Source organism: Anser brachyrhynchus, assembly GCF_964034855.1.
Source record: "Anser brachyrhynchus genome assembly, chromosome: 15".
Lineage (NCBI taxonomy): Eukaryota > Metazoa > Chordata > Aves > Anseriformes > Anatidae > Anser > Anser brachyrhynchus.
In genome coordinates, this window is record NC_137733.1 from 17,533,067 (window position 1) to 17,561,051 (window position 27,985).

Sequence of the window (27,985 nt, forward strand, 5' to 3'; positions counted from 1 at the left end):
CGGGGCGGGCGGCATGCGGCGGGCGGCGGGCTGAGCGCGGCGGGGGGATGCGCGCTGCGCCGCCCGGCCATGTCGCGGGTGGGCGGCCCCGGGCCGGCGGGCAGCGCCAAGGAGAAGCGCTCCTTCAGCAAGCGGCTCTTCCGCGGCCGGGCGGCGGCGGGCGGCGGCGCGGCCCCGGCCCCGGCCCCGGCGCCCGCCTCCGCCGCCCCGTCCGCGGCGCCGGGGCGCTCGCTCGGCGGGTTCATGAGCCGCGTGCTGAAGACCCTCTCCACGCTGTCGCACTACAGCAGCGAGCCCGAGCCCCGCGGCCCGCAGGCCCCGCGCCTGCCCCCGCCGCAGGCGGCCGGCGGCCTGGGCAGCTGCCTCCCGCCGGGCCCGCCGCGCAGCCCCGAGCCGCCCCCGCCGCCCGCCGGCGGCCCCGAGGCGGTGCCCGGCGTGGCGGGGCTGCGCAACCACGGCAACACCTGCTTCATGAACGCCATCCTGCAGTGCCTCAGCAACACCGAGCTCTTCGCCGAGTTCCTGGCGCTGGAGCAGTTCCGCGGCCCCGCCGAGGCCGGCCCGCCGCCGCCCGCGCCCGGCGAGGTGACGGAGCAGCTGGCGCAGCTCGTGCGGGCGCTCTGGACGCTGGAATACACCCCGCAGCACAGCCGCGACTTCAAGGTGAGCCCCGCCGGGGGCGCCCCGCCACGGCCCCGGTAGGGCCCCGGCCCGGCCCGGCCGCGGCTCCGCTCGCTGTCGGTCGTGCCCGCCGCGGGCCCGGAGAGCTGCGCCCGGGGCCTCCAGCAGCGGCGGGGCCTCGCCGGGCGGGCGCCGCGTGGCCGCGGGGTGTGAGGGCGTCGCCTCCCGGCGCCGTGCCCGCGGAGCTGCCAGCCCGCCCGGTGCCCCTCGCTGGCGGGGCTGCGTGGCGGCGTCCCGCTCCATCACCGCGTTCGGGGCCCCGTGCGCCTTTCCCGCAGCGCGTGGGTCGGCGTCCCCCTGTGCCCGTGTCGGTGCCGCGGGGCGCTCGGGGCGCTGCAGCCCACCCGGGCGCGCACAGGGTGCGGACGTGGGGTGCGTGCGGGCACCCCTGAGGAGCAGCAGAGAGCCCGGCCCCATGTGCGGGTGCCAGGTAAGTGGCAGCACCGCGTGTCCCCGCGGCCGGTCGGGGCGGCCAGCGCTCGGCTCCTCACCCGCAGCGGGAGCACTGGGCAGGGTGCTGCCAGCGCGCTCCCCGCTGACGGCGTTGGAAGCCGGCTAATGGCTCTGCTGTTAATTTACTGGCAGAGGTGCCCGTTTTGCTGTTTCATACCTCCGTCGTGCCGCGCTAGAAGTTGCAGCTAACTCCTGTGGCGGGGCCGGGAGCACCGGCCGTGTGGAACAGGGCGGCCGCAGGAGGAGCGGGTGCTGCCGCCTGCGGGGCCGAGGCCCTGACCCCCGCGCTCGCCCGTCACGCCCGAGCGCCCTGCACACCGAAACCGTGCGGTGCCCGGCGCGGGCAGAGCAGGGACCCCTCCTCCCGGCCTGCAGAGCGGTCTGTGCGCCTGTAGTTTAACCGCACCCTGGAATGCCTCTGGGAGACCCAACTGCTGGGAAAACGCTCCGGGCCTGCCTTGCTTCTGGAAGCCGCGCAGGATTGTTAGCTTCACCGTGAGGGGCTCCCTGGCACGGCCGTTGGCTGTAGGGAAGAGGAGGCGCGTGGGTGCTGCGATGGGCACGGGGCAAGGGCCATGTGCGGAGCCTCGCAGCCGGCACCGCTCGCTCACGGGGCAGCTGGAGGGCGGCCGCCAGCCCCGTGGCTGCCGGGGGCCTGCCCTGCCGTGATCTCCCCCCCCGGAGCCTTCCTGACACCGGCAAAAAATGTGGGTTCCTCCTGAGTAATAAGAATAAAAAAGCTTGAAGGCAAAGCTATCTTTTGGCAGCACAGCTGATAAAGGGGAAAGCAGACCAGCTCTTAGGCTGAGAAACGCTCTCTGTGCAAGCCCAAGGTAGAGGTGCTCAGATAAGAGAGGCAGAAAGAGGAAGGGAAACAGATACGTAGATTAAATTAAGGCCATGTTCCAAGCTTTGTTTTTTTTCTAGTGGAACTTTCTTTGCCTGTTGGCCGCCGTCACTAACGGTAAGTGAGTGCTTTTCTACTCCTTGTTGGTGTAGCTGGAGCCCATCAGTCTTCTACCTGCCAGGCCCTGGGAGGCTTTAAAAAGCGTCTTGCTGGGGGGGATCTTGTGCAAGCAGGTCTTGCTCAGAGCCGTGCAGTATCAACAGGCCTGTGTCCTACTCGAGGTGACTTGATCATCGTGTCGAGTGCCTGGCTGTTTCTGCACAGGGGTCAATTACTTTCAATAGTAAATTAATGCCTCTGAAGACAGTCAGGTAGCCTGAACCTGCTATTAAATTCCATGTTCTTAATTAAAAATTTCTTCAGCAGCAGACTTGCACAGTTAATTTAAATGTATAAACAAGAGGCTTGTATTGGAGAAAGGTGAAGATTGGTGTTTTCACTTTGGAAACTTTGTTTATTTGTTTTTAAATGGTGAAAACTGTTTTCAGGACAGTCGTTTTGTACTTTCACTCTAATAGTAGTAGTTAGTGACAGTAATATTTATTTGGTACTTGAAAAGCCCCTTACCCAGCGTGCTAAGAAGTCAGTTTGTGGTGTTTCTTTTTTTCTTTTTGTTTTCCTCTTTTGGTGCTGAGTATAATCGCGTAAAGGCAGTCCTTGATTCCTAAATACTTACCTGCAGGTGCTAAGCATGTTTTAGGGTATAGGATAACGCTTATCCTCTTGCTCATTCTTACATCCGTAGGCTTTTTTCTTGGGGCACTTTTCTAAGAGAAGGCCTCTCTGTGTCCTTACGGACAGGGACCTTGGAGGGCGCGAGTCTCTAGATGCTTTTTACCCTCAGCTCATTTTTTCTTGGTAGTATTCAAAGCATTTCTCCTTTTTTAGGTCAGTCTTTGAGAAAATATCCATCCTACAGACTCATGAATCACGAAGTCCTGCTGCTAGAAACAAGGACAATGCAATTAAAACAAGTGGTTTGTGTAGTTGCGGGGCCAAGAGATCGCCTTGCAGAGAGGTGGAGTGCTCGCTGGCAGCTGGCGCCCCGTCTTCGGGCAGACCTACCCGGAGCGCGAGGCGCTCTGCCAGCTTCTGCATCTCAAACCTCACGTTTCTCTCTGCCGTGTCATTTGGAGCATTTCTGAAGTCTGATTTTTTGTTTCTCACCTTTGAGGTGTCTGCAGCTGTTTTGATTTTTTTAATGGTATTTTTTTCCTTCCTAACGCGCAGATCAGATCGGCACAGGGCGCTCTGCAGGTGATTTGCAAGGCTGTGCCTCGGACGGGGCAGGAAGGGAGCCTCTGGAAGCCGTCTGCCCGCGCCCCAAGTGGAGCTGCGCGCACCGCTCCTGCTGCCTGGCGGGGCACGGGGGGCTCTCCTCGTCCCCAGCAGGCCCTGGGAGGGGGGCCGGGCGGGGGCACAGGGTCTGAGGGCTGTGGGGTGGAGGCAGGAGAGGGAAGGAGCCGGCGGGTGCAGGTGCTGGCTCCCAGCAGCAGCCGTGGGCTGGCAGCGTGGGGGCACCGCGCACCTTCCGTCGGGCGGCACGGCAGAGCCGGGCGCCGCTTTGGCAGGCTCCCCGATCGGCCCCCTGCTCTTCCACGGTTTGTCAGCGATCGCTTTCCCCCGACAGCTCAGTCGTTTTTATTTTCCTGCCTAAACAGAGCTGCTGCTTTCATAACCAGGGCCAATATTGCAGCTCGTGCTTCCTCTTTCCCCTTTGTGATGGTGTGACAATAGCAGCAAACATCCATTGTGTCAGCAGTAGCTGTGCTTCGGGCTTGTTTTTTTGCAGGGAGCTGTCCCTGTCTCCCCACAAAGTTCCTGGGAGCTCAGCTGTGCGGACAGAGCCCCCTTTGTGATGGGGAGCCAGCCTGCGGCGCTCGGAGGTGCTGATGGGGTCTTAACTGGGCAGGAGTTTTATTTAAACTAACTGGGTTTTAAAAACCCTAAACGCTTACCCGAATCCTCTCCCTTTGTCTTTCTTGGAGTTCTGATCTGTGGACGGTGAAGTTATTTTTTGTTTGGAGGCTTTCTTCCTAGCTAGGCTAGCTGCACGCTGGAGTGTCTCGGTGTTTAACAAGACCCTTTGGATGCGTGAACTATACTGATTTCTCTTTGTCCTGCGAGATGAAGTCTGCCTTGCTTTTATGACCTGTGCATTCAGCAAATGCATTAAAGTCATAAGGGCTTGATTGAGTTGGATTATGAGAATTAGATTTGGACCCAAAACGAATCGCTGTTACTAGAGCAGAGATTGTGTCGAGTTAATATTGCTGTTTCAAGTTTTTGTTTTTTTCTTAAGTCTGTGTTACCGCTAATATTTAATAGTAGCGGTGTGTAGCTGAGTTTCACAGTGCTCGTGTTTCAGAAGAGCTCGTGGTGTAAATGCTGAAATTGGGACAAGCAACCATCAGCTGTGTTGATCGCTTCTCTGTGAATTCTTAAAAAACAAAACAAACCAACACACTCCTCTGAATTGCGAAGCATCGACGTGCGCGGTGTTGCTGCCTGGCTGGGAGGCGCGGCGGGGGGCGCAGCGTGGCCGCGACCAGCACCGCTCTCCTCTCGTGCTGCAGGCCGGCGCTGAGCTGGCTTGCTAGGCCTGCTGCCTTCTCCAAATTTCAACCTCGTCCAGCTGAGGTGTGTTAAGGGGAGGCAGTGGCCTTCCCGAGTGTGGCTGCTCTTCGCTGTGTCAGGAGAAGCCAGATTTGTCTGACACCAAGGTCTGAAAGCTCGCTCTCGGAGTGTTTCTCAAGGCTTGACCTGCGTGCACTTGGCCGTCCTGGCAAATGGTCTTCTCTCCGGTTGTTTGCCTCGTCCCTTCAGACTCGGGACTCAGCACGGCTTTTAGGACAGCTTTCTGGCAGAACTGAGCACAAAGGCCCGGTGCTGTGCCAGTTAGCAGGATGCTACCTGCACGTGCTGTGGTGCTCTTGCCTTTTTGCTTTCCATTGTATTTTTATTGCTCTTCCCCCTGATGTTTCCTTCCCTTTCCTCTCTCCCGGCCGTGCCCTGTTCTCCTGCAGGCATCGCCCATCTGTCCCTCCGGCCACGGCCCTTGCTCCTGCTCCGTGCCCGCTGCCCTTGCCCCGTGTCCCCGGGTTTCCCCCCCTGTGCCGCGTGCAGCCGGCGGTGGCCGCTAGCTGTGCTGGGCGCCGGAGCCCCCGCCGCTGCCGGCAGCGGGTCGCGGGGCAGAGCAGGAGGGGCGTGCTGCCTGTGGCGCGGTGCGAGCGGTGCTTCGGCCCGGCTGCGGGGTGCCGCTGGCCTCGGCCCCGTCCCTGGGGCTGGGATGGACGCGGGGCCTGAGCTGTGCCTGAGCTGTGCTGACTGCCGGGTTTGCTTCCCCCGGGGCGGGTGTCTCGCCTTGGAGAGGGGAAGTCGCTGCGTGAGAGCGCGGGGACTCGGCTGGATGAACGCTCTTCGTGAGGTGTCTGCTGTACAAGCTGCCCAGACACAAAGCTGACTGTGGGATTAAACCAAAAAACAAAACCACCAAATCTCTGCCTGAGCCTAACTTTATGATGTTCGATGAAAGGTGAATAATAGGCTCTCTTTCCTGCTCACATGTGTCATTGTTTCAGGGCTGTAATGAGCTGGTTCCATCCGTTCACGCACAAAAACCTCTCCACAGCTGCTTCCTACCAGGAGCACGCTGGAAAACAGCAGACTGACATTTTTCCTTTGGTTGTCTTTGTTAGCTGGAAGAATAACAGCAGCAAAGGAGAGGCCAGGAGTTCAGCTATGTTTGGCTTTATTTATTGCATCTATTTAGAGCAATAGATGATTAAACTTTCAGTGGGCTGATAAAAATGATAATGCATCTTTGCCGTAAATCTGCTTTATGGACGGACAGGGACTTGTTTGGTTGTAGGGTGCTTGCATTAGGGGGTCAGATACGTGCATGCGATCAATAGGAAATTATGATTTTTTTCCCCCGCTTATCTCTCCCAGCAGTGCTGCCTCCATTCAGGGTGCCTGCGCCGCTGTGCCCGTGGGAAGGGCAGGTCTGGTCCCCCCGCCTGCCGTGGGGCTGCACTGAGGTGCTCTGCCCGGTGCGGTGGGAAGGGAGCCCCGACACCGTGCGCGCTCCTGGCGTGCTGCAGCCCCCGGGGTGCGGGGGGGCAGAGCGGGCTGCACGCGGCGCCTGAGCCCCCGGCTCGCTGGGCACTTGCTGGTGGCTTTCTCAAACGGTTCGGTTGTTTGGGTCGGCTCCTTCCTCCCAGCCACCTCGCGTTCCGTAGCACTTCTGTGCCCTGCCGCGTGTCTGTGGCTGCCCGCACCGCGCTCCTCTCTGCCGGCTTTGCTGCCGCAGCGCCGTGCGGTGCGCCGGGGGGGAGGCACGCAGCGTTCCACAGAGCAGCGGTGACAATAATGACAATAATAACAAGGCCACTTGTCGCAGCGACGGCAGGAAGCGTGAGTAACGCTGGGAACACGCTGCTATTGCTGGAGTGTTTTGGTAGCGTAGCCTCTTGTGAGGAAATTGCATCTGATATTTTGTAGTGCTTCCTGAATCGCTTCCAGCGCCGTGTGATCCGTCTCCGCAGGCAGCTCCTTATCCCTGGCGCGCGCAGGCTGCGAGGCGAGGAGACCCGGTGCTGCCGGGGTGGGAGTCCCGCGGCTCGCTGGGGGGCCAGGCGTCAGCAGCGGCCCGTGGGGTCTGGGCGAGCGGTGTGCTGCTGGCAGCGGGAGGAGGGTGGTGAGAAATCCTTGCCGGGATTCCCGAGCTCCTTGGTTACGTCTGCTTCCACAGAGAAAGCCCCCCCACGCCTCACTTTTGACTTGAAATACCAGATTCGCTTCCTTCCGGCAACGCCGAGGACCCTTTTATCTTCAGCTCCGTCTAGACGAGGGCTCGGGGCGCAGCGGGAGCACCCGTTAGCTGACTTCCCTAAAACAAACCAGGCCAGGTACGGCAGCCGGCTCTTGGCACATCAGGTGGGGGCCTCCCCTCTGGCCTGGTGGTGCTGTGCCTTTACATCGCGGCGCGGGGAAGGGGCAAGAGCAGAAGCTGTGCTGGCTGGCCTGCTCGAGCACCTCTTCCTCGTCCCCCTGTGGTCACCTCACCGCGGGGAGCGTGATCCATGGTGCCCGACGTGGGGCTTGGCAGATTTTGGCTGATTGGCTGATTTTCTGTTCGGAAACTTATGTAGGGTTTCAAAGCTAAATTTAATTTTCGGAAGTTTTACATTGAACAAGGATGATGCTCGCAAGGGAAGTTTATGCGGTTGCCCTGAATTCTTCCCTGTACCCTTGGGTGCTGTGGGCTGATCCACTTGCCTTCCTCGCAAAGCGCGTCTTGGATATTGTAGATGCCGAGCGCACCCGCGGTACGGGCTGGTGAGCCATCGGCCGGCAGAGCCGCGAGGCTGCGCCTCCCGGTGTTACTCCAGTGCGGTGGTAACTAGTTACTGCCAGCGCAGCCCAGCTAGGTTTCTCTAGGTCTTTGCAATCTTGTCCTGGTATTTTTTGGTGGGTGAATGTCTGGTGCTCAGGCATCAGACCAGGATCTGCAGGGACACTAACTGTATTTTCATGGTTTAGTGTTTAATATTATAAAGTGGTGCAACACAAATAAGTCGCCAAGCTTTCCGCTGATGGACAGCAAGAGGTATAAATAAGGCCAGCACGTGAAGAGGATTAAGGTCCTTTCTTTTAGATTATGTGTTGTCCTCCCCCCATAGATCTTGTTTTGCTTAACTGGAACTTGGGGTGCAGAAGGCTTTGTTCTCCTTTAACCTCTGCAGGCTTCTTTCCCCCTCTGAACTGGCTTGCGGCAGCACCCCGAGCTCGTGTTAGTCGAGCACCAAGCAGGGGTGCTGGGCCGCCGCTCTCTGTGGCAGAGGTGGGCATTCACTGTGGGCTGTTTGCTGGTCTCAGACTGTGTTCGCGTGGTTTAGTTGGGAGGGTGCTGGTCCCTGTGCCTGCGAGGGTGGAAAATCTGCTGCCAGAAGGCTTGCACATATGTAATGCGAGCAGATTATTTCTGTTTTCTGTTATTTTGCTGCCTTGAGGCAGGTGGCCAGATTACAGAGGACAGACAATATATGCCTATTGGTCCTTTCCCGTCTCTCTCTTTGCCCCTCCCGCCTGGTGACCCCATTTCTACAGGGATAAAGCGAGCAGCCCAGCCTCGTTTCTGGGATCCGTTGCCGAGTCTGCCTAGGGAAGCGGCGGAGGCCTGGTAACGCGGGCGTGCAGCGCGCCCGGTGCTGCTGCGGCGCAGCTCTGCTGCCTCCCAGCCTCCTCGCCCTGCCGCTGCCCTGCCCCTCGCTGAGGCTCTGCCTTGCCCAGCCGGGCCAGGCCCGTGGCAGCGCCGCCTGCCTCCCGCGGGCACAGGCAGCTGCTGCGGGACCCGTGGGGGCGTTGTGATGGTGGTGGCTGAGCCCGGCTCTCGCAAAGAGGCCGGCTATCTGCGGACTGAGCGTGGGGGTGTCTGACCGTAACCGTGCGTTAGCTGAGTGTCCTGCCTGCCCCCTGAGCAAACAGACGTGGGCTGCAGCCTGCTGCCTCCTTGACCAAGCAGAAAAAGCTGGTTCTTTTCCGCAGTGGTGCCTGCTGCTTGGCTAGTAACTGACCAGGAGCAGCCCACCGTGCGCCACACGGCGTTACTGCAGAGAGCATTCGTGCCCGGGTGCTGAACGCAGGCGTCGGTGCCTGGTTCCTGTCCCGCGGGGCTGCGCCGGGTGCCCGCTGTGCAGAGCTGGCTGCCCCAGCGCCGCGGGAAGGGTGGAAGCGAGATCAGAGAGCTGGGGCGCAGACAACAGGCACCTCCTGATGTTGGTTGCTTTGGGGAAAGACGCGCTGCAGCTGGTGCCTTCCTGAGGAAGGTGGCACGCGTGGCCCAGCGAGGGGCTCGGTGCAAATGTCACTGTCATGACAGGTGTCCGCAGAGCTGCAGGACAAGGGTAAGCCTGTGGAAGTGCAGGTTTGTGTTGCTGGTGAACTTCAAGACCCTCCCATTCGTGTCCAGAAGAAAAACAGGTTGGATCAAATCCCTTGGGTGTGCTGGTGTCCTCCTGAGATGGCTTTTCTGGAAATTCAAGTGTAAATTACACGCATTCCCCAGGCTCAAGTGTATCCAGAGTAGTACGAGTCGTCTTTACCACGTGCCATCTCTGTTTCTCCGCAGAACATCGTGTCCAAGAACGCTATGCAGTACCGTGGGAACGCCCAGCACGATGCACAGGAGTTTCTGCTCTGGCTTCTAGACAGAGTCCACGAAGATCTGAACAACGCAGTGAAATACAGCGGCATGCCTCCCCTCAAGGTAAGGAATTTTGCTGTGTGCCAGCGTGGGAGAGCAGCTATCGCTTTGCATACAATCTTTCTTTTTAAAATAAATCTGCCTATTGGCTCCTTAACTCCAGTATTCAAATGGAACAAAAGCTTGGGTTAGAATAGTTCGTTTCTGGCCTGTGAATGTAACTAGATGTTTCGGTAGCCCCTGGCAAGGGCTCCCTGGTGCAGCCCTTTGTGAACGGCCGCGTGCTGCTTTCCAAAGGCTGGGAGGCCTTGCAGGGGAGCTGCCAGGTGCCTCATCTGGGGCGAGATCCCTGCCCGTCCTCGGCTGTGCCGCGTTCCCACGTAACCACCTACCTGGGCAGGGAGCACTCGTTGCTTAAAAACTGTGTGGCACTGTGCTGGTGTTCCTGGTCAAGGAGCGCACAGATTTGGCTAGGAGTACTGGAGCCATCTGGTGCCCACCTACACGCTTGGCTATGCTTCTGGGCTTTATTCTTTTCTTTTAGCCACCACTGGAGGATGATGTGCTGCTTGAGGGACCAGCCTTTCCCATCAGTAGTACTTTCGTGCAGGAGCTCTTTCAAGCCCAGTACAGGTATGATATGTTGTAACTTTTGAGGCATTATTGCATGTACTGGTGACCCCAGTGTAATTCTGCCCTGCCACTAGCTCACAGTACAGTTGAGGCTGGTGTCATGTTAACTGCTACTTCTGAATTTTCCTGAACAAATTTTGAACTAAGATCTTGCACCAGAGGGGAGAGAGAGTTTGACTGCCTCAAATTTGGTATATTATTCGAAAATCTACAGTATGCACCACCTCTTCAACTGCCCTGCCCCTTCCTGAAAGCAAGCCAGTGCTTAAGGGTGCAAAGGCCCAGGACAGCTCGGTGCTGCCAGGCTTACCCTGCCTGCTTGGAGGCAAGAGCCTGTAGCAGGACCTGGAGATGCCTGGAGGCTGCTGGGGAGCTGCAGGTCCCAGGCATCTTGCAGAGTTCTTATCTGGTGCTTGGGAACCCTGAGTTGAATCCTTCCTTGTCCCTTCAGGGTATTTCCTGTGAGTTTCTCAGGCTTCTGGGAAATGAGCTTTCTAACTTGAGAACTACTGCAGGAAAACAGCCTCATTTCCAGTGTTCCTCGATAGCTTGTATCTGTGCTGCTATGGGCACTTCAATTACCGGGTGTTTGCCCCGGTGTTGGCTAGGGTTTCTTTTGTAAAGGAGAAGCCTTAAGCCCTGGTGCAAAGCCGGCATAAGGTGCAAGTTTATTCTGAATGAGAGACGTGTTGTTTGGGGTTTTTCCCTTCTGAATAAGAGATCTATGTTCCTGCAGTACTGACTGTCCCCATCTATTTCCCGTCGCTTCCCCTCTCTTCAAAGAGAAAACCCTTCCAGGTCTTTCACATCGGAGCTGCTATTGGTGAATTATTTATCTTGCAGTGCTGCTTATTAAAAGCCAAATTCAGCGTCTCAAGCAAAGTCTTTTCCTGGCATGCCATGTAATGAACTTTGAGACTAATTACTTTGAAAGGATCTAGACATCCAGAGCCCCTCACTTACCGCGGCTGTGTCTGTTGCACCTCTGTGCAGAGCCACTTCGTATGGCGGAATAAGAGTGTGGGGGCAGCCAAGCTGACACGCAGGGGCAGTAATTTGTGATGTGATCATTCATCCATTCCTGATGAAATGATGTATAACTGTCCTCTTACTGGTGTCGTAACAGGTCCTCTCTGACGTGCCCTCATTGCCAGAAGCAGAGCAACACCTTTGACCCTTTTCTCTGCATCTCTCTGCCAATCCCCTTGCCTCACACACGGTATGTAATTATGTCTTGGTTAGTGTTGGCTGTTTCCAATGTTGTCAGGGTTGTGTAATTTGGTATAGAAGGAAAAGAGATGTCAGCAAAATCTCTGTTTTAAAAGTCTCGTAAAAAATACATGGGCCTATATGGTACTTAAATCTTCAATTTGCAGGTAAATTGGAAAATTGAGCCTCTTACTTGTTTCAGAATGTTTCAGAGAAACAAGCCTTTTACTTGTTTCTCCACCCCTACCCTTCCAAAAAATCCTAGAGAATTAACTTGTGGAGAGAGAAGCTATCTTTGATTCAGGGAACCAAAATATTTTGCTTAATTTATAGCATGCTGAAATTAAAAATGGGAGGATGAAACTTATTTTTTATTTTTCACTTTTGTGGGAAAAGTCTCTGATGACTTTGATTTTAAAAAGTGAAGTTAAAAGCTCTCCTGCAAAATGTTTTGCTGTTGAAATACAGCTGCTGCCAATAAAGAAAAACGGGAAAAAAGTCTAGGTAAAAAGTTCAGAGCAAACATCACGAGATGCTTATTTATGTAGTGGGTAGGAGAGCTGTGCAGCTCCTTCACCTGACGCTGTGTGTGCAGGAAATTTGTGTGGGTTCAAGAAGCAAAGGAACAAAGTAATGGAAGTACTGAATATGAAGATGTCAGGTTTGGTTCGAAGTTCCTGCTCCACCACTAAGTGGAGGCTGAGTGGGCTTTCCAGGGAAAGCGTTTCTTGTAGGCTAGCTGCCCCGCTGTTGGAGGTATTACTTTTGCTGCTGGTGGAGGCAGGACCTCATTTAGAGAGAGAACCTGGAGATCCGTCCTCGTGGTCACAGCAGCTCTCTTTGAATGTTCCAGGGTACTGCCTTGGGCTGACTGCATTACAGCGTACTGGCTGGAAAACTAGGTTGTCTTGCAGTAGAGAGTTTTATTTTTAACTTTGGGATTTATTATTATTTTTTTTTTTTTCAAGAACACTTTCTGCTTGTGGGAACAAGCAACACCAGCCCATGTAGTAAGAAAAGTCTCTAGAAATCACACACGTGCGTGTGGCCGAGGCTGAGCACAGCTCCGGGCCGTCAGCAGGGCCCCGTAGCTCTCGCAGCACCCCGGGTGCCCCCGGTTCGGGTGGGCTCCGCTGCCGGGGCCGGAGCTCTCCCCAGGCAGCGCCTCTGTGCTCCCCGCAGGCCGCTCTACATCACCGTGGTGTACCAGGGGAAGTGCTCCCACTGCATGCGCATCGGCGTGGCCGTGCCCATCGCCGGGACCGTGGCCAGGCTGCGGGAGGCGGTCTCCTCGGAGACCAAGATACCCACGGAGCAGGTAAGGGCTGCTCTCCTTGCCGGGACCCCTCGTGCCGAAGGAGGGCAGTGCTGAGGCTTTCATCCCGTGTGAGCGGTGCTGGATGTGCAGGAATTGCAGTTAGCTGTCCCTGTCTGAATGGGGAGCAGGGTGGTGGCGATCTGAGTCACGCTTTTCCCTGCGCGTTGACCCCGTGAAAGCTAGCGACGTGAGGACAGCCACCTGCGGAGCTGTCTGCGCTGTCCTTCCCCCCGATAGCCCTGCGATTCCCACGTGTGGGCAGCGAGAGAACCGTCAGGCAACTGTGGAACAGGCACAGGAATTTCTCCATAGGAGGAGTTCCAGGAAAGCTGTCAGATCCACCAAAACACCCTCTCATGCTGCTGTCGCCCCAGCCCCAGGGTCACGGCCGCCCTTTTCCCGGCTCCTCGCGCCGGCTGGCAGCAGGGTGCTTTGAGGAATGCCATCCCGTAGCGGGCAGCCCCAGCCAAGGGATGGGGCAGCTCGGCAGGACCAGGGCTGGTGGCATCAGGGGTTCTGCTTTGCTTCTGCTGGCTCTAGATCGTGCTGACGGAGATGTACTACGACGGGTTTCATCGCTCCTTCTGCGACACTGACGATCTGGACACGATTCATGAAAGTGACTGCATTTTTGCCTTTGAGACCCCGGAGATATTTAGGCCCGAGGGTATCCTTAGTCAGAGAGGTAAGTGGATAACTGCTTGGTGCCCACCCAGGTGATTGGATGAGGAAGGCTTGGTTTTGTAAGCAGATGCACTTGATAATGAAAGTGCCACAAGTAGGCGATGCCCTGGTGTATTGATTTCAGCTCTGACTTTGTCCAGACTCATTCCAGCAGACTCAATTCCCTCGCTCCCTCAGCTGGGAGGCTATCAAGAAGTGATGTACGTGACTTTCTTTCTCTTCCTGGCACTCATTCTTCAGGCCAGGCTGGCTTCATCTGAAATCTGTTGTTAGGCTTGCTTTAAAGGTCTGATAGGGGCCAGACCAAGCCACCGAAATTGTGTTATTTAAAATCAGATTGCCGGTGATGAATAAACAGTCTGAAGAATGAGGAAACACTTTCTCTGTTAAAGCTCAAGAAATTCAGCTTTTCTGTGTCTCCCTCTCAGAGGAAGGGAGTAATTGCACCCTGGTTAGACAGAGCGTAATCAAAGGCAAATTTTATTATTGGAAGTAACAAGGAGGGTGTCTGTCACTTTAGCTTTTCATGCAGTCAGACAAGATATAAGTATTTGCACAAATTACTGTGAAAAATCAGTTAGTTGAGCATTACATAAAATTTATTTCTGTAAAGAAGTAGGCACCATGGAAAGTAATTGCTCACTGAAGTCTTTGTGCGAGGCTAATAAAAATGGTCAGTCTCACTTCCATGCTGGCCTGCTCCTCAAGGCCCAAGGAAGGCTTCCTGAGGGAGACATATATTGTAAATAATGTAACAAAGTATCCTGTTCTCCTAATTTTTCAGGATTGCATGTGAACAATAACCTGAATAACTTGAAATATGGCACTGAGCACTCCCGAACAATATCTTACTCTCAAGGAACAGTGAAGTCTGGAAAACTGGAACAGTCTTCTACTAGACAAACAGCAAATGACAAGATTGTCTTGCTGGTGTGTAACAGAGCGTGCACTGGACAGCAGAGCAAAAGGTGACCGGCAGCTTCACGGCCAGACTTACGGCTCTGGCTGCTTCCTTGGTGGGCCTGGGCTTTACTCTTCGTGTGGGGCAAATGCAAGGTGTGGGAGGGACGGCTTGTGCGCACGCTCTTTTGATCACTTCCTTAAATACTACTCCTTTCCCTAGGTTTGGCTTGCCCTTTGTGTTGCATCTGGAAAAAACAATTGCTTGGGATATTCTGCAGAAGGAAATTCTGGAGAAGATGCAGTATTTCCTGCGGCCTGCAGCCTGCTTGCAGGTGAGGCAAACGATGTGGGTGCTTTGAGACTTCCAGCGCCGTGTGATGAACTAAATGGGAAGGCAGGTTACCTGAAGCAATGAGCGCGCTGCGCTGGTGCCTTCCCATATTTCTTAGTGCAGTAGTGTCCAAGTCTGATGGGCTTCCGTCTGCTATTTGCTGAACGTTACGGGTAAGAGTAGACTGATCAGGTGAAGGAATTACATGCTTCTCTTCCTTCCTTACCCCTGGAAGGTACTTGAGAAGTCAGTGCTGCTGTCTGCACTGGAAGTGGTGCTTGCCTTAAGGAAGGCTGCGAAGTTTGCCTGGTGACTGACGGGTCTGTGTCTGATGGGAGTTCCCTCTGAGCAGCGGGGTGCAGAGCAGCATCTTGCCTGGTCGCTGCAGGGGAGGCTTTGTCTTTTGTAAAACACGTTCTAGGATAAACTGTTCGCCTATGCTGCGAGCAGGTGACTTGGATTTGAGCCATTCAGATGGCTTCTGCTGTCTTGCTGCAGGTTTGCCCGTTCAGCTTGCGAGTGGTCAGTGTTGTGGGCATAACGTACCTGCTACCTCAGGAGGAGCGGCCCCTCTGCCATCCAACAGTGGAAAGGTAGGCGGGAGGGACCGGCCGCTTGGGAGCTGGGGATGCAGCCGCAGGGAGAGGGACGGTCCTGGCACGGATGTGTGCAGGGGGCTTCTTGGGCCTGGGAGCAGGGAAGTGACGGAGTGTCCTCAAGAAGTTGTCAGGATGGCTCAGTGGTGTGTCATGCCGTCTGGAACCTGTCCTCCTTGCAAACAGGAGAGAATAAAAGTGTTCTCCCCTCCCTCCCCTCATCTTTTTTTTTTTTTGGTGGCTATTCTTTAGAAGCTTTTGTAGGTGCCTCTTCTGTAAATAAACATATATCTATTTACAGAGCGAGTACTTAAGTAAATGCAGTTCTTTGCCAGTTTTTTTGCTGTATGAATTCCTTTTCTGCTTTCCAAACTTGATCTGGGTGGCAGTGGGGGAAGGTGAAGGACTAAAGGAGACAAGTTACGTGCATATGAAAGAGAACGTAGGCTTCAGATTCCAGGATGGGCTAACTTCTGTCTGCTCCTTTCTCCAGGGCATTGAAGTCATGTGGACAGGGGGGAACTGCTCATGTGAAGTTAGTCGTAGAATGGGACAAAGAAACTAAAGATTAGTAAGTATGGAGCAGGAAGCCTTAAAGCGAATTCACCGTGACAGCCTTGCTTGCAGCCAGCCCGGCACTGTGAGCTGTGCACCTCCCGGCACGCGTGAGACCTCAGCCTGCTCCCCGTGTGCTGGCCCCTGCCTGCGGGACCCGGCGGGGGCTGTGCGCGCTGAACGTGCTCTGACCTGGAGCCCTTTGCTCTGGAGCTGGCATTCTGTGTTACAGAGCAGGTGTCTCACCTGTAGCTGCGTCCCTCAGCAGCTATATTCGTGTGAGACAACCTGTGGGCAGTGAGCTGCTGCCGAGATGGCTGGGATGGGTGCTGCTGAAGCTGCTCACGTCTGTGTTCTGTTGTGTTGCTCTGGTGGGGTCTTGCCAGGCAGCTCTCGCTCATGGATAATGAGACAAATCCAGGAAAGAGCTGCTAGTTCTGCTTCTAGCTTTATGTTGGCTCAGCAGCAGCGTGGGGAGCAGGCGGCTGTGCTGGTAAATGTGTTGTGTCTCTGATGCAGCTTGTTCGTGAATACGGAAGATGAGTATATTCCAGACTCTGAAAGCGTCCGCCAGCAGAGAGAGCTTCATCACCAACCTCAGACCTGCACTTTATCTCAGTGTTTCCAACTGTACACCAAAGAGGAACAGGTAGGCACATGCTGGTATAGCAGCCATGACTCTGAAGGTCTGGTTGGTCCGTGTGCTGCTTGAATGCCAAGCTCAGCAGCGCAGCTGTGTTCTGCAGACACTGATGTGTTGAGGCAGGAGAATAAATTCGTTAACGCAGCACTAGTTACCAGTCCTGCTAGCAGAGTTTTTCTGCGGTGGGAAGAAAGCTGTGGGCAGTACTGCTTCCCCTACAGTCCCCGATATTAATTTTGCAGATCAGAGGAGCAAGTTCCTGTGTTTCCCCCTGTGAAATAGCAATGCCTTTACTGGCATACAGGATGAAGGATCAGAACAGTGTGGCATCTCTGTGGGAATGTGCTGCTCTGTCGTGGAGCACTTGGGTGCTCCCAGGCCTGAGCTGGGCAACAGTGGGCTTGAGGCAGCCTGTGCTGAGCAGGGACCTGCTGGGCAGTCACACAGGGACAAGGAGCTCCAGAAGCGTGGCTGCACTTCTCCAGCTCGGTTCTTGGTGCGAGGAGGTGGAAGAGGCAGGAGCGATGATGTGCCACAGGGCAGGCTAGAGTTGGGTCTGATCTGGCCCTTGCCTGGAACATCATGCGAGTGATCTGTGTCTCTTTGCCAGAGGTCTCTAATCTGCTGTAAAAAGGGATGGTCCCAGATGTGGACTGTGGACCTGTGATTGAGCTTTAATAATTTTGGAGCCTCTCTTGTCACTTCTTTCAGAGGTGAGAGAAAAGTTGTCTGACAGCTTACAGCTCTGGCTTCTGAATTTTCTGAGCACGGGGCTCTGGATGGAAGCGCTTGTCACATTTGTGGCTTCGAAAAGATACCCTCTCCTTTGTGGGGAGTGAAAAGCTCCACCGTTTGTAACTCTGTGCTACCGGGACATGGGGAGAAAGAGGTGTCGGAGACGAAACTTGAAGTATATCTGTAGTCCTTCTGTTCAGATTCCTTCTTTGCTGCTGGTGTTCTTGTAAGGATACTTTTACTCAGGCTGCCAAGCCTGCTGGCTTTTTCCTTTTTTTTTCATTTCTAAGGGGCTGGGGGTTTGAAAGATGGAAATAGTTTCTCCTCACAGCAGCACTAGCTAAATTCTGTCTTGCAGTGGGAGGTGCCTCTGCCGTGAGGCACCCTTCTCTTGCCTTGTTTGCTGTTTTGGAAGGCATCACTGGGAGCCCTGTGTTTCTAATGAGCTTGGTGAATGCTGGAGGTAGATGAGGTGCGTGTGTCAGTGCCTGCACTGCGCCGTGGGCAGCAGAGCAGTGGTGGTGAAGAGCTGCCTTGGAACCAGGAAACTAATACCCGCTCCTGCCTCTTCCTTGTAGCTTGCCCCAGATGATGCATGGCGATGCCCACACTGCAAGCAGCTGCAGCAGGGTAGCATCACACTGAGCCTCTGGACCTTACCTGATGTTCTCATCATACATCTCAAAAGGTTTAGACAGGTAAGAATGTCTGTGGGGATGCTGGACAGGGAGCGACCTGATGAGAGCGTCTCTTCAGCAGCAGCTGTTCTGTCTGACGCATCTCTACTGGGTTTTAGTTCTCCCAAGCGCGGTGACCTCGCTGCCGCTGCGGCTCATGCTATCCTCCATTTACACAGGAAGGAGACCGAAGGATGAAACTCCAAAACATGGTTAAATTCCCCCTGAGTGGCTTGGACATGACTCCTCATGTGGTAAAACGCAGTCAGAGCAGCTGGAGTCTGCCATCTCACTGGTCACCCTGGAGGCGACCTTATGGTCTTGGGAGGGATCCTGAGGACTACATCTATGACCTGTACGCAGTCTGCAATCATCATGGCACCATGCAAGGGGGACACTATACAGGCACGTATTCTGCAATATTACGTCCGTTAGATCCTTTCAGAAAGAAAACAGTTCTAATCCCTATTCTGTCTGTAGTTTTTTCCTCGCTCTTAACAAAAGGACCCAACTCAGTTCAGAAGGGCTCGCTATGTAATATTGGACAGGGAACTTTTATGACTCTGAGAAATGAAACAATGCGTATTGACCCCAAATGTCCTACTGTATGTTCCTTTCTCCGTTTTTTACCTTGAGTGTAATGTCACCAGCCTTTTGTGTTTCAAAAATGCTCTTTCACCACTGTAGTTGCCAGAGTCTGTTATACGTGAGAAATATTTGCACCTTGCTTGTGTGTAGAGCACGGGTTTTGAATTCCTATTTGTTTTGGCAGCTCCCAGAGCAGCCAGAGGTAAGCTAAGTTGTTTGGTGGTTCTTAGTATCTGTTCATTTTCACTCAGCCCAGAAAATGTGCGTCTGGCTTTGCCCTCTGATGCACACCTCTGGGCTACATTGTCCTGTGGGGACTCCATCAGGAGGAGACTCACTGGTGGAGGCAGACCCTCCACGAATAGCAGAACGTGGAGTGAATGGGGCCACCCCAAATAGTGTTCTGTTCTGAGCAGCAATGCTGAACAAAGAAAATCCTGAGCTGTGAGCTGTTCATTGTGTTCTGGTTGTCTCGGGTTTCCTTCTTGCCAGTCAGACTGGAAGAGGATGTGTTGCGTGAATAAATCTGTTCCTTTCATTCTCCTCTGAGTTTATCGTAGCAGATAAAGTCATGTTCAGGTTATCATACAGGAACCTTGATAGTAGGAGTGAGGAAAGTCTAATGGTAATGTTTCTCTCAGCATATTGCAAAAACTCGGTTGATGGCCAGTGGTACTGCTTTGATGACAGCGATGTTCAGCAGCTTTCTGAAAATGAAGTCTGCAAGCAGACAGCATATATTCTTTTCTACCAGAGACGCACAGCAATCCCATCATGGTCTGCTAACAGCTCTGTGGCAGGTAAGCCTTGTTGGCTTTGTCAGGGAGTGGCTGTAGTTCTTGTCCTGCATGGAACTGAAGAATTTTCTGCCCCCCTCTGCTTACACCCCAGCTCTCTGTCCCAGAACACACGGTGAGCTTGTCTCAGAGTCCTCTGCTACACAGGGGAGACCATGGGAAACTTCCCACCTATTCTGCTTCTGCTGCCCATCCTTATGTACCCCAGACTAGTTGTGGCAAAGAAACCGTGGAGATGGGGGAGCCCCCTCCAGCGCCACGTGTTCAGAGCTGCCCTTGCCAAAGCCAGGACGTAGCCGTAGGGCTGGTTCATTCCCCCTGCCAGTGCAGTTGGTCTCAGGTAAGCGGCCAGCAGCTGAACATGTTGGTTGTGAGTCTGGGATGAGCTGTGAGCAGGTACAGGCTCGATGACTTGTCTTTGTAAATAAAAGGGTTTGCAGGGTGTGTTTGTGGCAGCTCAAGGACTGTCTTCCACCTCTGTGCTGTTGCACTGAGGCACTGATTCTTTTGATTCACAGCATACTGGGACAGGTGTGATTGTCTCTATTGCCTATGACCCTAACTACGTATAGAAGCTTATTTCTACAACATAGAGGTTTATTTCTACATTATCTGGATGCTGTGGCTATGTGAGACAGCCCCAGACTCAGTGTCTGTTGAAGCTGGTGCAGTACTTACCTGGCTCTGTGGCCTTCCCAGAGCATCATGTGTTCTGCAGCTTTGTGCTGCTGGTCTGAGGTCTCTGCCTGATTCCTTGCAGGCTCCACAAGCTCCTCGCTCTGCGAGCACTGGGTCAGCCGTCTTCCTGGTAGCAAGCAGCCCAGCATTGCTTCAGCAGCATCGTCACGGCGCACGTCTCTGGCTTCGCTCTCTGAATCGGTGGAGCTGACCGGGGAGAGGAGTGAGGATGATGGTGTGTATTAACGATGCAGTGCATGGGGGGAACTGGGTCAAAAAATATTTTCTCAGGCACTAACTTGTCAGTTACAAGATCCCTACCAGGACAGCTGTAAATTAAGTAGTTAGGATGGGCAGTTTCTCTAGCAGCTGGGGGAGGCAGGCACTGTGTCAGTAGGAGCACAGGTGGGCTTTTCTCTGGTGTGAAATGATGGGCAGGAACCTTATGGAGCCTTTCAAAGAAAGAAAATACCATCTACTAGACCTCTCAGTCAAGTATTTTGTGTTTTTATTTCTCTGGGTTTCACTGCAGCACCTTTTCAGGGAGGCTGACGTATTCCTACTGCTTGGTATAGGTACTAATTGTCTGCTGCGCTGCTGTATCTCTTCCCATGGAACTCCCACCATGGGGCTGAGAAGATAGGCAAACTTTTTGTTGAATTCCTTGTTCACTTTTATGCAAGGAATTGTGCCTGTGGTGCAGGCGAACCATCTGACTCTTGTAGGGCAATGGCATCTGTGGATGGGTGGCATAAACTGTCTGCAGGCTTGGCGTTCATACTGATGATGTTGCTTTCTCTCTAGGAGGATTTTCAACTCGGCCCTTTGTGAGAAGTGTCCAGCGTCAGAGCTTGTCGTCTCGATCTTCTGTCACCAGCCCACTGGCAGTGAGTGAGAACGGTGTCAGGCCCTCGTGGTCGCTCTCTGCAAAGCTGCAGTTACGCTCCAACTCCCCATCGCGCTTCTCTGGAGATTCCCCTGTACACACCTCTGCTTCCACCCTGGAGAAGATTGGGGAGGCTGCTGATGATAAAGTCTCCACCTCTTGCTTTGGCAGCTTGAGGAATCTTTCTAGCAGCTACTTGGAACCCTGCGATGGCAGCCGCCGAGAGCACAGGGCGGCTCGCAGAGCCCCCCTGGCTGTCATGGAAGGGGCGTTCAGGGAAGAGTCTGTTGTAAGGACATCTAGCTCAGACCTTTCAGATGGGCTTGGCAAAAGCTCTGTGCAGCCAGACAAGAATCACCCTGCTTTGGACCCTTTTGATAACAACAATCAAATTGCCTTTGTTGATCAGAGTGATTCTGTGGACAGCTCTCCAGTCAAGGAGGTGAAAGCCCCCAGTGGGACGGGACTGGCTCCAGAGAAGGCAGATGGAACCCCTAAGAAGGCTCACAGCTCCAAGGGAGCTTCTGAAACAGACAAAAGCTTGAGGAAGGGAAGGACAGTCTTATCTACCCAAGAGACCAAAGTCTCTCGCTCTTCTCCTCCCCCAAAGGGTTCCCAGAAGGTTTCGCGGTCTAGGAGTAAGACTGACTCCTCCAGGGCCAGTGGGCGACATGGGTCTCCTGCTCCCACTCAGGCTAGGAAGGACCATAGCACCAAGCCCGTTGAGGTGGCTATCCCATCAGCTCAACAGAAGCAAAAGTCAGGTTCTTCTCCCTCCTCCACAGCTGCCAAGAAAGCCACATCAGGCTCATTGACTAAGGGCTCTTCCGCTGGGAAGAGCCGGACTTCAGACCGAAGCCTCAGCAGGGAGGGCTCTAAGATAAGCCTGGGCTCGGACAAAACGAGCGTTACCAGCAGTTCACGAACAAGCTCCCCGCGGATAAGCCACTCTAGGAGTGACAGCAGGGCAGTAGACAGCAAGCACGTGAGGAGTTCCTCCATGGCCAACCTGCGGTCTCCAAATGTTGGTATGCGTTCTGGTTTGAAGAGGGACAGCAAATCAGAAGAGAAGGGATTGTCCTTCTTCAAGTCGGCCTTAAGGCAGAAGGAGACCCGGAGGTCAGCAGACCTGGGAAAGACCACGATGCTCTCAAAAAAGGCAGCGGGTGGCAGTTCCAAGTCGGTCAGCAAAAACGTGCTGGAGGACAAGTCTGAGAAAGGTGGTGTCCCACCAGCCTCTCAAACCAATGCCAATGTTACTGCAAAAGAAAAGCTCGTCCCAAAAGATGCCCCAGCCAACAAACATTCTCTGCTCTCCAGTCGCAAGTCCAAGTCTTCCCAGCTAGATCCCGGAGCCCAGTCTCCTCCTTCCAGTGGCAAGCAGGCTGCTGACAAGCCACTGAAAAAGTTACCTTCCAGCATGCAGGTGTCCGTACGGCCTTCTCTGGAACCTCAGTGAAATGCTGCAATCCAGGTGTCTTTTCTGCTGAGAAGCTAATTTATTCTGAGCTCTTGTTTTTTGTTCATGTGCCTAATGTATGTTTTGAGGAGAAGTTAACTGCGAGTTGTTAAAGCGCCTTTTGATTCTGCCATCAAACCAAATAGCCACAGGCAGCCAGCACCGATGCAAGTAGTCTATCTGGAGTCATTGTTGAACCCGAACGCAGCTGTCCCATAGCACTTGTGCAGGAGTCTCTTCATAGAAAATGCAACAACTTTCTTCAGACTCCAGGTCTGAAGTCTGAAACCCAGTTGTACTGACACTAGCGTGCTTCGTAGAGCTGTGAACTGATGTTCCTTTGGTCTCGTTCTGAGCAGGCTGTGTCTGCACTGGCCTTGTTCTGAGCTGTGGAGGATGCGAAGGAAACTGGACAGGAGAGCCTCCCGCTGCTTACGCGCTCTTTCGACCCGCTCTCCCTACTCCCTTCCATTTTCAAGCTTTCTTAAGGGCAATATCTCAACACTAATGTTGTTTCTCAGGTATATACTCAGCCAGTATAGGAGGGACTAGCATTAGTGGATGGACAGAAAGGTACCCGTGTGTCTGTGTGTACGCGTGTCTTTGTAATAGATTTCATATTTGCATTCCAACAGCGGAAAGATTTTTCCATAAAATGTTATCTGCATTTTTTGTTGCTCTGTCTGTGAAGAGTTTTCCTCTTTCCATACCTAAGGCGACCTCTAGCCTGTTCTCTTAAATTGCTTTCTCTCTTCTGGAATACTGTACTCAGCAACAAAAGAAGTCACTAAGCAGCAGCTGGTTGCCAGCCCGTTCCTGTGAAAGCGCGAGGCAGCTTGTTGGTGCGGTGCCCTAGGAGATGGCTGTGTGTGCGCCTGCGTGGCAGCAGTGCTGGTAGGACCCCTGCCCAAACTCCTCAGCAGCAGCGTTTTCTGATGTGCTCAGATGCTTAACTGTAGTGGTGTGGATTTAGCATCCGTTACTTATAGGCGTAGTACTTAGCTAAGCCACGTGTCGTCCTGTCTTCTCTGCCTTCTCTGAGCGAGCCTCCTCGCGAGGGTTGGAGGGGCTGCACCCCAGGGCCGTGCCGGGACTGCTGCCCTGCTCCTCCCCGGCGTGCTCCTCGCGTTCCCCGCGGTCTGCCCGCCGTGCGTCTCTTACCGCAGCGGTCCCGTCCTCGTCTGGCTGTTGGTCTCTGTTAGGGCTAAAGCACTACATCTAGCGGCGTCCTTGTTTACATGCCCTTCTCCAAGGGGAGATTCCTCAAGCTCTTTAGGATTCATCTCTGAAGGTGGATTCCTCAAGTCCTTTTGTATACTCGTGGTGTAATCTTTTTTTTTAATTTCATGAGTTTTTTATTAATGCTCTGCTTATCCTTTCTGTACAGCAGCAGCCTGTCGTGCAGCTCATGGCATGCAGCAGCTGGGCAGTGTGCTGTGCACGCTTGTCTTTTGGTGAGGTCTTTGCCTGCCACCCAGTCTCGTCTGGTGAAGCTCCTCCGGGCTCAGCCTGCAGACAGCCCTGCTCGTACGTCTCTCCATCACCGTAGCAGTGCCCTCAGACGAGCAGTTGCTTGCAGCAAGCCTGTTCCACCTCCGCTCTTAGCTGCCGTGCTGGTGACCCTGTAAGAAGCCTTGCCCCAGGCTGCTCGGGCACGTTGCTGCTCCCTGGGTTTGTTCTCAGCTCACTGCTTCTGCAGCGGGCTTTGGAGAGTTGTGTGTCTCGGGGCAGCTGCTGCCCTGGTGCGCAGGCGGCAGGTGCGGAGCTGACCCGGGGTGCTGCAGAGCTCTGTGGCTGCAGCACAGCCCTTGGCCTCTCCTGGTTGAGCCCAGCAGTACCTGCCTTCCTGCGTCCCAGAGGCAATGCCAGTGGCCTGCATGTTTTTACAACGTGTTGGACTCTGTGCCCTGGACTATATTTTTAAGCCCGAAGGTGACCATTTTCTTGATCTGTTTCTTCTCCCATGCTTTGTTGTCACCTTCTCGTTTAATGCAGCAACAAGAAACAAAGGTGGTATTGCTTGCTTCTTAAATGTATAACTTGGGTTATTCTCGGATTATTTGTTGTTATATCCAGCAGAGCACAGGAGACTTGCTTCACATTTTGGTACTTAAATTTCTCCCTGAAATGCCGATGTTGAAGTACTTGTTTAAGATTTGATCCGCATTAAGATCTTGCACTGTGTTGACTCTTCTCTTGTAACAACTCTTCTAGCAAGAATGTAATTCCGGTAGCTGTTGCTAACTTGGTTTGATATCATTTTAATAGACAGAACCGAGTTTTCTGTGCATTTCACCATGGGACGTTTGTGAAAGGCTATTTTTATCAAATGACACTTTCTTTTCATGTCATCCATCATTCACTGGAAAAGTTCAAACTGGAAGATGGTGTATGGTTTCTGAGGTGTTTTTTGCTAATGTATTGCATGTCTGTACTGAAGGAAACTTGAAGCCATGTCCAAGCTGGCGTTTCAGCTGAATGCCAGTTCAGTATGTTTGTATTTGGGGCATGAGAGTGGTCATTAGAGCTGCCGTTAGGATAAAATGGGAACGAGAGGTCTTGGTGCCAAGCGTTCCCGTAGCTGAGGTTAAAAGCAGTCAAAGCTCTGCATTCCCAAGATAAGTTATCTAGCCCTTCCTCTTCGTGCTTACGGTAATTTCTGATGGAAACTGCTGCCAGCTCCAGCACTGTCCACCCTGTGTACGCTGCCAATTTGGTTTTCTACCTGTCCCTCTGAAAAACAGAAGCTCTGGTGCACAGACGCCTTGCTCCATGGATAGGCATGGGGTGGGCTGAGGAGCTGATCCCGGCAGCGCCCTTTTCTTCCCGTTAAGCTGGTGTCGCAGAGTGAATGAGAGGTGCTGCTCTTCTCTGGTGGGCTGCCAGCACATGGCGTGTTTCCTGGCTCAGGAGGGCTTGACCTTGGGTGTCCTCAAGCAAAACGCTTTGATTTGCAAGGGTGCGCTGTTGTTGAATATAAGACACGTCGGGCAACATGTGGAAAGCATGCCTATAAGGACCTGCAAACTGCAGTCCCTGCTCCCATGGCTGTGTCGATTCTGTAACAAAGCAGTTTGGAAAGTAGCTGCGTGCTGCCACTCCGCATCCTCTGCTTTCTGGTCTCAGATTTCCAGCAGTCTGTGAACTTCTTTGCATAGGGGAGGGCTAAAGGATGCAGGCCCAGGAACAGCAGTGTTCGTGATGGGCATAAATCCAGGTCTGATCGCTGTTAAAACCCTGGCTTCACCAGCGGTGTAGAGTAAATCTTCCTAAAACTGAATGTGGGCTCCTGCAGGCCTTATTTAAAGTGATTTGAGGAAAAACATCAGTCTTCTCCCCTCGCTTTAAGCGGACTTGTTTCTTAGCCCTTTCCTGCCGAGGAATTCCGGTCTGTGTACACCATGCTGTCCCGATGTGGATGTGGCCCTGCACGAGGGGTGCTCTAGGGAGGGATCCTCCCAGGCCTGCAGCCAGCACAGCCTTCGCGAGGGGGCCGTAGAACGGCGCAGGCTTGTGCCTGCTCCGTGGCAGCCTCTAGTAGCCGGCCACCCCTTTCCTGAAAGCCGGGCTCGGCTGCAGCGGCCCTGCTGCCCGTGGAGGAGGTGGGCTCCTGCCACCTCCTGCGGCCCCGGGGGCAGGTGGCGCCCAGGGGCTCGCGGCCCCGTGCCCCCAGCCCCTGACCTGGCTGCACGGTGCTTGCAGGGCAGCCTTGGAGGCACGAAGCCCCGCTCAGCAGGGCAGCCTCGCGCTGTCCCCGCTCAAGCAGCCACGCGGGACCCGAGGGAAAGCGGGCTTGAAGTCCCCTGGAAGGCTTCGTGATGTGCTTCTAGCCAAGGTCGGGTGGAATTCACCTGCACGGGTCCGCCCGTGCCCCTCATCACGCCCCTGGTCCGAGGCTTGTGCCTGGGGCCAGCCCTCAGGGCCCAGGAGAGCAGCGCCCCCATTCCAGTGCTAGATTCCTGCTGGGGTCACCTACAGAAATTATTTTTACCCTTTTTGGGCTTTGTCTTTTGGATAGTGTTTAGTAGTGTACAACTTATAAGCACATTTTCAATGATGTGTATTGCAGAGGCACCTTTTATTTGTATTAATCACGTTTGATAGACGACTTGGTGCCTGCAGTTCTCAGTAACTCGTGTCTCACTTTGGATGTATAAATTGTAACCCTTTCCAACTTACCAGATATGGCTAAAAAAAAAAAAATAAAAAATGCTTAGGATAGAAAATTAGCAGCTTAATTACAGTACACTTACTGCAAGTGCCCTCATCCTTCTTAGCTGCAGTTGTTTGCTTTCCAAAGCTGAAACTTGAGCATGATCAACCATTTTTTCTAAGAAATAAAGGCAGTTTTGCATGGCGGTTCTCTTGCTGTACTCAAATGCATGCACTTATTAACTATGCAAGCATCTAATACAAACCATAGACCGTGCTTTCAGTATCAAGAGCTGCTCCCTCGGTGCCGGAGCACTGCTTTGACTCTGTACTTCTGTTTCTTGGTGCAGCTATGTGTCAGCACATAGGAGCATGTACCTGGTTTCCTGCTTTATTTGCACATCTTTGATTCTTTTCTTTGCAGAATTTGGGATTACTGACAAGGCTGGAGTGTAGCATAACGTCAAGGGAATTTGAAATGTTGAAATGAGAACAAACTGTTTTTCTGTATTGTATTGTTTTCTTTCTTTTTTTTTTAAAAAAAAAGAAACAGGAAAAACCCGATCAGTGTTCCGTATGTAGCCTGCCCCTTTGTGTACCTGTACTGACACGCTCTGCGCTGCGAGAAGAGGCTGTGCCCGTGGCGAGTGCTCACTGGGGGCTTGTGGCGGTGCTCAGGGGGCAGCCTCCAGCAGCCGCCCCCCCGGGCAGGGCCAAACCCCCGCAGGTCTCTGTGCCGCGGCCGCAGGCGTGGGGGCCCCGGGCGAGCCCCCCCAGGTCCGTGCTGCCCCGAGCCGTGCCCGGGGCTCCCGCTCAGCTGCCTAGGGAGGGTTGGGAAGTGACATTCCGAACGGTTTTGCTGTCATCTTTCTTTCTATCTTCGTCATTGCCTTCTGATCCAAAATAATTTGGCGGTATCTAATGTTATCTGTGGAGGGAACTGAAATTTAGTTTTAATCTGTGGTGAGATGAAAGTACTATGCGGTTTCCTTAATAAAAGCACCACGAAGCATTTACTATTAGGAGCTTTATTTTGTAAAAATAAAGGTATGTGAAGACTTGTATGATATCTATATTAGGTTTAAAGGTTTAGGAAGTCTTCTATTTTTTTAAAGGCGATAGCACTCAATTTATCTGCAAATAGTGTTTTTTAAAAGACACAGATTAAAACTAAGTGTAAACACAAACTGTTTTGCTCTAGGCCCTGCAGCACAAACACGCTGCAAGAAAGTTAGCGTTAGGTTTGTATGGCATTTGTGCAGTGCAATAAGAAAACATTTTTAGGTGCTACATTGCCTTGGGTAGGGTGACACAAGGGAATACAGGCTACAAGTGGCTACATTATTTTCTTGTGGCCTTCCAAGTATTAATTTGTACAGATTTGCTCACCAACTGTGCCTCACCATTGGTTAAAATTGAATTTTAAGTCCTGTTACAAACGTAGTTTCTCTTCTGGACACAATGTCAGATTTTACACTGGAATATCTACAGTTCTGAAAACTGCATGTCACATCACTGTACGCCGATACTGGGACGTGGGGCTTGCCCACACCTTTGATATTCTCTTCTGTATTTTAATGTTTTTGAACTGTACAGTAATCTGGAGAGCAGGCTGTCTTTACTTGGGATTGAACATTGTACCATAAATTTTAAATTATTTGAGGACAAGTGCATGAGACTGTGTCAATGCCTTTTATTATTTATTTGTATGTTTTATTATTCAAGGTGTATGCACTTTTAATACGCAGAATTTATATTTTTATGTTAAAAATCATTTTCTTTCAGAAAGAAGAGTTTGAATATGAGGAATTGGAATTCAGTGGAAAAAGGGGAATATGTAATAAAATACAATAAATTTATTACTAGGCATCCCGGCTGAGTGAGCCTTTTTTC

At 53.2% G+C, this 27,985-nt stretch overlaps 1 protein-coding gene across 1 annotated transcript; it reads left to right on the top strand.

The window, feature by feature from the left end:
• The first annotated feature begins 9 nt into the window (after nucleotides 1–9).
• USP31 (ubiquitin specific peptidase 31) lies at nucleotides 10–27,958 on the top strand. The gene is made up of 16 exons (XM_080556907.1): nucleotides 10–663; nucleotides 9,174–9,311; nucleotides 9,793–9,881; nucleotides 11,008–11,100; nucleotides 12,273–12,408; nucleotides 12,949–13,093; nucleotides 13,877–14,060; nucleotides 14,216–14,327; nucleotides 14,825–14,919; nucleotides 15,416–15,493; nucleotides 15,997–16,126; nucleotides 17,434–17,553; nucleotides 17,712–17,937; nucleotides 18,762–18,920; nucleotides 19,678–19,830; nucleotides 20,400–27,958. Exons 1-16 carry the CDS (start codon nucleotides 70–72, stop codon nucleotides 21,938–21,940), a joined length of 3,993 nt encoding a protein of 1,330 aa, XP_080413033.1. The 5' UTR covers nucleotides 10–69; the 3' UTR covers nucleotides 21,941–27,958.
• The last annotated feature ends 27 nt before the right edge of the window (nucleotides 27,959–27,985 follow it).

Coding starts and splice junctions, on each gene's coding strand:
- USP31 (XM_080556907.1), top strand. CDS start 70: ATGTCGCGGGTGGGCGGCCCCGGGCCGGCGGGCAGCGCCAAGGAGAAG. Junction 14,061..14,215: donor ACTGGACAGCAGAGCAAAAG/GTGACCGGCAGC, acceptor TCCTTTCCCTAG/GTTTGGCTTGCCCTTTGTGT. Junction 14,328..14,824: donor GGCCTGCAGCCTGCTTGCAG/GTGAGGCAAACG, acceptor GTCTTGCTGCAG/GTTTGCCCGTTCAGCTTGCG.